Source organism: Neomonachus schauinslandi, unplaced genomic scaffold (genome assembly GCF_002201575.2).
Source record: "Neomonachus schauinslandi unplaced genomic scaffold, ASM220157v2 HiC_scaffold_125, whole genome shotgun sequence".
Classification (NCBI taxonomy): domain Eukaryota; kingdom Metazoa; phylum Chordata; class Mammalia; order Carnivora; family Phocidae; genus Neomonachus; species Neomonachus schauinslandi.
In genome coordinates, this window is record NW_025408826.1 from 42,950 (window position 1) to 50,590 (window position 7,641).

Below are 7,641 nucleotides of genomic sequence, written 5' to 3' on the forward strand. Positions count from 1 at the left end.
GGCTCAGGTCCCGCCACCCGGGACACAGGCTCAGGTCCCGCCACCCCGTCCCCGGGACACAGGCTCAGGTCCCGCCACCCGGAACACAGGCTGAGGTCCCACCACCCAGGACACAGGCTCAGGTCCCACCACCCCATATCTGGGACACAGGCTCAGGTCCCACCACCTGGGACACAGGCTCAGGTCCCGCCACCCGGGACACAGGCTCAGGTCCCACCACCCGGGACACAGGCTCAGGTCCCGCCACCTGGGACACAGGCTCAGGTCCCGCCACCTGGGACACAGGCTCAGGTCCCACCACCCAGGACACAGGCTCAGGTGCCACCACCCCGCACCCAGAACACTGGCTCAGGTCCCACCACCCAGGACACACACACACACACGCCTCTTACCAGGGTACAGCTGCTTGGTGGGTGCACTGAGCTGGGCATCCTTCGTGACTCTGTAAGCGACATCTGGACCTTTGGAAGATCTCCGCGTGGCACAAAAGCCTGTTGTCTTTGTTATTCCATCGGGCAAGTTGTGAAAATCTAGGACCTTCAGGAGATCTGCTGGCTGAGCTGAAATAGCAAAGGGAGGTGGAGGGTTAGCCCCAGGCAGGAAGAAACAGCACACAGCACAGACCACCTGCCGGGGAGCGCACGGAGGGCTGAAGGGAATGGGAACCAGCTCAGAACCAGCTGTGACCAGGGGCTCAGGGGCGCGGGGTGGCCCACTCTGAGAAGTGCACATGTCCGGGTCCCCAGAACCGCACTCCTGGCCCAGCTCCTGCCGCGGCCACGCACCAGGAGCGAACTATCGCTCGCTGTGCCCCTTGTGGCCTTCCCCCCACCAAATTTGCAGACTTGGCTTCTCCACTCTGTCATCCTCCACTGGCAGGTGCTGGATGGGTCCGGCTCCCAGACACCCTTTCCCACCCCGTCGTGGGAAAGCCACCCAAATGCAAGCCGCGAGGCTGGTAGGACCCCGCTGCTGATGGGAGTGGCTGCAGAGGGAGGGAGGTCTTCCGGAGCGGGACACTGGCAGCTTGTGGGTTCTGCCGTGCGGCTCTGGGGTCGGCACATCCCGTGTGACCAAGACGAGAACCGCAGAGACCGTTGGCGCATTTTATCCCCCATAGTCACCCGATGAAAATGTGATTTCCCCATCACTGTTTACAGCAAGAGCCAGTTTCCATTTCCCCCAGAAGACCTCTGCCTACCAGGTAAAACAGTGCAGAACCAAGGACAAGGGAGGAGCAGATCAGTGCATCCCTTCCAGAAAGTTCCAGACCCTCCATCGGGGGCTCCTCAGAGAAGGGCAGTAGGGCCTGAGGGCATTCCCATGGAAGCCAGGGCACTTTCTTCAGCAAGAGCCGGCTTCCCCGTGCCCATGCCTCCTCCTTCACATCGGGAAGAGTGGGGACCTCCAGGCTCTGAGGACCACACGCCTGGGATCCACACACCTGCCCCAAACAGGTGATTTCATGGGGAAAGCTCCCATTACTACAAACAAGAGGCCCCACTGGTCCCGGCAGAGAAAATAAACTCCAACTTGGAGTCAGAGTGTCAGGCCATGCGAGCAGCAGGTGCCACCCTGGGGTTTCGGGGATCCCAGTGTCCAGCACCCACCGGCCTGCAGGGTGGGGGTGGGGCTGGGGCTGGGAGTGGGGACTGGCCCCGCCCCCACTGCTGGGCATGTGAGCCCCACTGGGCCAATCAGGGCACAGCACCTCCCTGTCCCAGGTGGTTGGTTCCCCAGGTGGACCCCAGGTGGCCTGACAAAGCTCCATCCTGGGTCTTTTCTTTGGGAAAGAAGAATCCTCTGTGCTCTGCTGGCCCCACACATGGACTATGAATTGGGAGCTGCAGGCGGCCCTCTCCTGGGAGGGAGAGACAGACTTCTGCCACACTGCTTGAGCCCCTGGATCAAGCCATGCCTGAAGAAGATGCATCTACATTAGTCAGTAAGTTTGTCCTTATATTTAGGGCAACTCGGGTGAGACTCTATCACCTGCTACTGTAAAACCAGCACCCACTGCGGGCGTGACAGAGAGGCTGACAGCAGGCTCTTCAGCCCACCGGCTCACCGGCCTCCCTCCCCAGAGGGCTGACTACATGCCTGAGACTCACTCGAGAGGGAAGTCCCACATTGCTAACAAGCGTGGAGGATCTGGAGGTGAGAAAGGAGCCCCCCACCACCAGCATCGGTTTCCCCTTCTCCAGTCCCAGGAATCCTGCAGCCAGCTGCTGCGCCCGGAGCTCAGCATAACCATGGAGGGCACGTGGGGACCCTGAAGCCTGTGCCCCCTCCCTGCTCATCCAGCAAGGCCCTGACAGAGGCCCGTCGCCCAGGAGGGCAGGCCTGGAGCAGGGCCGGGCCGTGGCATTCAGGGCCGTGGACAGTGCCCTGGCAGGTGCAGATGGCACCGTCGGGACCACCCTCGCCACAACATGACTCGCTGAGATGGGGGGGACAGGAGCCTGGGCCAGGCCCTGAGAACACCATGCTACCCAGATCCCAGAGTTCTGCCCCCAGCACTGTCATTTCTACAACTCAGCTGTGCTGCAGAAACCCTTAAGGAAGGGACAGCGTGGGGACCGTGCCAGCCGCCAGCTCACCTGTGACAGGTGAGCACAGCCCCTCTCTGGGGCCTCACCTGTGACACGGCCCCAAGCTCTGGCTCATCTCTGAGACTCAGTTCCAAGGCGGGCAGTGGCCAGGGGAGGGATCAAAGATCCCGGCTGGGTTTCTTGGGCTCGCATCCCACTAGCTGGTGATGCTCTTCCCAGATGGGCAGCTTGCAAACCTGTTTTCTCAATTGCTGATGGGAGAGAGCTGTTTTCCAGAAGCCTCAGGGACATGTTTATAGGCCTCTGCTAAACAAGTTGAAAAGGCCACCAGGCCATTCAGGCCCAACGCCACCCCTCCTGCCGGCCAGGGGCTCCCTGTGCCAGAGCTAAAAAATATTTTTAAGTTTTATAAAAGGTGTGGGAAGGGCCTGGGAGGCATCTGGCAGGACAGGACTTTCGTGGACTTCCCTTCCATTGACACAGAAGCCTCCTCTTCGAAAGGCGGTTTCTTGGGAAACCAGGGCACTTGGCGCCTTTCAGCGTGAGAGCGGTTGAAAACCACTCCGCGGACACCCTGGCCGGCAGCGGGAAGGCTTGGGGGCCGGCAGGGTCCTGGCACTGGTGCCATGTGCCCATGAGGCAGCGCGAGGACCCTGGAAAGAAACGCAGGGGTGACAGCAGTGACCCTCGGATACAGAAGCAGGGATCGACCAACTGATCTGCCAGTGAGCAGGTGCAGGGGCGAATGGCCCAGAGCAGGACGAAGAGGGACCGGAGACACATTTTACAACTGGCGGGCACACGGCCGGGGGCAGTGTGTCCACCAACCCCACGAGGATGACCTCTGCCACCCCCAGAAACACGTTCCACAATCACTCTGCGAGCCAGCTGCCCGGCGCCCCTCCAGACCCGGAACGGCGGGACTCCACGCCACGGGGGGCCGAGGACACGAGGCACCAAAGCAGCCCCCATCGGCGACCGCAGGGCCCTCATGGCCTGACCACCAGCGGGTCACACGGCTACCAAGCCAGCGAGCCTCCAGGAGGCGGCACACGGCCCCACCTTCTGCACGAGGCTGCCGCACGTGTGCCGGCCTTGGACTCAAAGTCCTCTCCTTTTATATTTTATTTTATTTTATTTTATTTATTTTATTTTTTTGCTCTTCCCTAAACAAGCTCCACGTATTCCCAAACACTTGCTATGGGCAAAGACTGCATCTGAAGCCCTGGCTCTGTCCCTCCGCGCCGACGACAGGATGGCTTCCGGTGGCCTCCGGGTTGTGGGTTATCAGAACCTGCTCTCCGGACCTGGAACCGTAACGTGCCTTCGGATTCCACCAGGCCACTCAAGACCAGAGCCGCCATGGGAAGGGACCTTTTCCTCCATCCCCCGAGTCCTGGGGCCCCTAGGCTGGAGCAGTACCCACGGTTGCTCTGCCATCAGGGTGTCCTCACCAGTGCCGTCCTGTCCACCTGCCAGATCTCCAGGACCCTGGGTCCCTTCTCAGGTAACAGGCTTCCAGCAGAGCCCAGGCCCGGGGCGGGATGAGCAGGGGCTTCGCAGCACCTTTACCTCGTCAGGTGACCATCAGCACTGTCCCCCACGGTGATGGGCTCCAACAGCCCCTGGACTTGGGGATCTCTGGGGACAGGTGCTGGTCTGGGCTGGTCTGTCTCCATCCCGTGGTCACCTGCACAGCCCCTGTCTGCACCCCTGCCTTCCCGGGGCAGGAAGGCCATGGCCCTCTTGTGACACAGGCTCAGAAGACTCAAGACCCCAGATTCCAACAGGGCTGCTGGGAGGTGTGAGGCTCGAAGCCTGCATCCTCAGCACCCAGCAGGAATGCTGCTGCCCCGCACCCTGCAGGGACCCCCAGGCCTCCATGGCTCACCCTCCAAAGGCCACAGCCCAGCACTGCCAGCAGCAAGCCCCCTCGACAGAGACCAGGGCCAGTCCCGCCAGGTGTCTGCAGGGTGCCAGGTGAACCTAATGGGATGAGCCCAGAGGAGGGGCGGGAGGGGAGGAGGCGGTTCTGCATGCTTCAGACTCAACATCGTCATTGCCAAGAGCAAACATGAGTTCTCTAAATAACCACTTTCAAAATCCTCAGAACTGTCTGATTTTAGAGCTAGAAGGGACCATAAACAACACGGGGCTAGGGCCCTTTATTTCGAAAGTGAGCAGGTGTGAAGAAGGGGAGTGACCATCCCAGGATCGCAGGGCAGACTGGTGCATAGGGGGGGCCACAACCCAGCCACCCTCAGCTTCTGATCCACGCCAGTCCTGACAAACGGCAGGTGACAAACGGAGCTAACGACGGGGTCCCCGGAGCACAGCACATTCACCTCCGACCCATGTGCGGTGACCTTGCTGACCTCGTAGATGCGTCCTTCCATGAGCAGAGGTAACACCCCTGTGTCACGTCCCTCTGCTCTCCTGGGCTGCAGACCTCAGGAGGACCCCGCCGTCCTGGCGCTCAGGGGATGCTCCCGGCACCTGCCACCGAGGGCTGCCCCAGTTCCATGTCGGCGGAGCGCCACGTGGCTACCCGGGGAAACACACCTGCCCTCACTCTGTCCTCTCGAGTTCCCTCCTCTGCTTCCAGAAAGGACACACCGGCAAGGGGGTGGGCAGAGGCCCCTGTGGCCCAGGGCTGAGGCCCTCCCACCAGCGCTCTGTGGCCCCATCAAGGAGGCCAACCCAGCAGGTTGAAAAAACAAACAGGCCTTTGGAGGCCGCGACTGAAATTCCTCTTCAGTGACCAAACTATGGGAACAAAGCAGAAGGGCAGGGGGTGGCCAATGTGCTGAGGGCCTGGGACAGGCCGTCTCCAAGTGCTTCCCCTCCCCCACCCCAGGGCTGTCACCTCGGGGCAGGCCAGGCTCGCTGCCACGCTGGGAACACCGGTCCCGGAACACCCTTCAGTGGCTCCCATCACCGAGAACTGACTCCTCTGCCAACATCAGGGCCCGGTCCTGCCCGAGAGGCCCAGTTCTCACTGGCTGCCGCCCCACCAAGGCCACGGCATTGCACGGACCACTCCATCATGGTCTCTGAGAACAGAGTCCCGGGCTTGTGCAGTGCACAGCATGACCACCCTGCTTAAGCCCCCAGGGACCCCCCCAACATGGCCTCAGCACCCCTAGGCCCCACTCAGTCACTTTTGTGGCTAGAGGGGGCTGGATTCTAGCCTGGCTCTACCCACCCTGCCCTGTGGGCCATGGAGCATCCCGTGCAGGAAGGGACACGAGGGCCTGCCTGGCGGGGAGCTCGCAGCTGGCTGGGGCTTGCCGTCCCCACCCCTCCAGCTGGGACTCCACCAGCCTTCCCTACAACATCCCTGACCACCTGTCAGTCTCTGTCTCCCACGGGGACGAGCCCAGCACGGGTCTCACAATGCTCAACATCACCGTGCTCATCAGTTACTTCTGGCCTGTTTCTCAGTTTCTAAGGCAGAGCTCAGGGCCCACTGACACGGCCTCCTAGGGGATGTTTTCTGCTGAAGGAGGCAGCTTTGCTGTGCATGACTGTTTGTGCAAATCATTTGTGCAGCATCTGTCTCCTGGACTAGACAGACAGCCAGGACAGGTCCACCTGATGCCGCCTCCCCGGGGGCCTCCAAAGGCCCTGGGATTAGGGTTTGGCAGACGTGGTTCTGGTCCCAGCTCCCCCAGCCACCAGCCCCGTGGCCCTGGGGAAAGTGGGCTCCAACCCAGAGCCTCCCTGCCACCATCTGTGAAAGGGAAGGGACACAGTGAGGAGTGACCAGCACTGGGATGGGGGGCGGGCATGGGCCTGGGGCAGCATCAGCCTGAGATGGGACTGCTGAACAATGCCAAGCACCTCCCCACACCCCCCACACCCACCCCCACAGTGTGCGGGGAGGAGGGCAGGGACGGTGGGGAGCAGGACATGCTCCCCGGGAGTGCTCCTTCCGTGAGCCCACACGGGAGCCTGGAGATGGCGAAGGGTGGCCCAAGCCTGCTCCTCACTGCACCTTCATGGAGGCATTTTGAGGGTGAAGGGTCATCACGGCGACGGGAAGGATGAAATAAGAGCTGATCAGAACTGAAAGCCTGAAGGTATTCCAGACAGCGAGGAACAGAGGTGACCTCGAGCCTGTCACAGAGCCCATCAGCAGGTCAGGGCCAATTGCAGGACGCCCCCCAGCCTGGCCTCACTCAGTCGGTGCACACGCCAACCCCTGAGTTCTGGCTTATAAGCAGGATGCCCTCAGCCCACATACCCCACCCGCCCGGCTGCTGGGAAACGCTGGCCACCCTATCCCTTTTCCATCCTCCTGGGGCCCAGAAGCCCCCCAGGCCACAGCTCAGCCTTGGGAAAAGCCCCAGGGGCCATCAGCTCCTTCACAGGGGCCTGGCTGGCCTTTTCCTCCCAGCAAATGCCCATGGCATTCCATTCCGCTGCACTTGTCACCCTGGAGGGGCGACACTGAGCTGTCATCACGGGCATCCAGCTGCCCAGCAATGCCCGGGAAATGGGGAATCAGTGAGGAGATGATAGCTGCCAGGAGGCACAGGCTCTGCAAGCCACAGGAGAGCAGCAGGTGGAGAGGGAGGTTCAGCCTCACTGAGCGGGCCCCAGCTAATACCCCTTCCCCAAAGGGCCTCCCAACAGATGACACACTGGGGCTGCAAGCCAGTGCAGTGAACCTGGTGGGAGGGGAGATAGGGGAGCAGTATGGGCCTGAGCACCCACTATGCGCCTCCATGACCTGGGGAGGGGGTCAGCTGAGGCCCTGGCGCCCACTGTGTGCCTACATACCCTGGGGAGAGGGCCAGCTGAGGCCCTGAGTGCCCACTGTGCACTTACATACCCTGGGGAGGGGGTCAGCTGAGGCCCTGAGCACCCACTATGTGCCTATATACCCTGGGGAGGGTGCAGCTGAGGCCCCAAGCACCCACCATGAGCTTACATACTCTGGGGATGAGGCAGCTGAGGCCCTGGGCACCCACTGTGTGCCCACAGGAGCACAATATTCCTAAGGAAGGCCACAGTCGGGAGGTAATTCTCCTGGTCTGCACCATGAGAGGTGGGACTGGTCTGAAACTCGCTCCCTAGGCTGGGA

General features: G+C 61.6%; 1 protein-coding gene across 1 annotated transcript in view; it reads right to left on the minus strand.

Moving 5' to 3' along the window:
• Nucleotides 1–5,076, minus strand: part of LOC123323637 (collagen alpha-1(V) chain-like) — a 20,509-nt gene extending 15,433 nt beyond the window's left edge. The window contains exons 1-2 of the mRNA XM_044912079.1: nucleotides 5,049–5,076; nucleotides 393–560 (exon numbers count right to left, since the gene is read on the minus strand). Of these exons, the coding sequence (XP_044768014.1) occupies nucleotides 393–560; nucleotides 5,049–5,076 (196 nt within the window). The remainder of the gene's footprint in view (nucleotides 1–392; nucleotides 561–5,048) is intronic.
• Nucleotides 5,077–7,641: the final 2,565 nt, after the last annotated feature.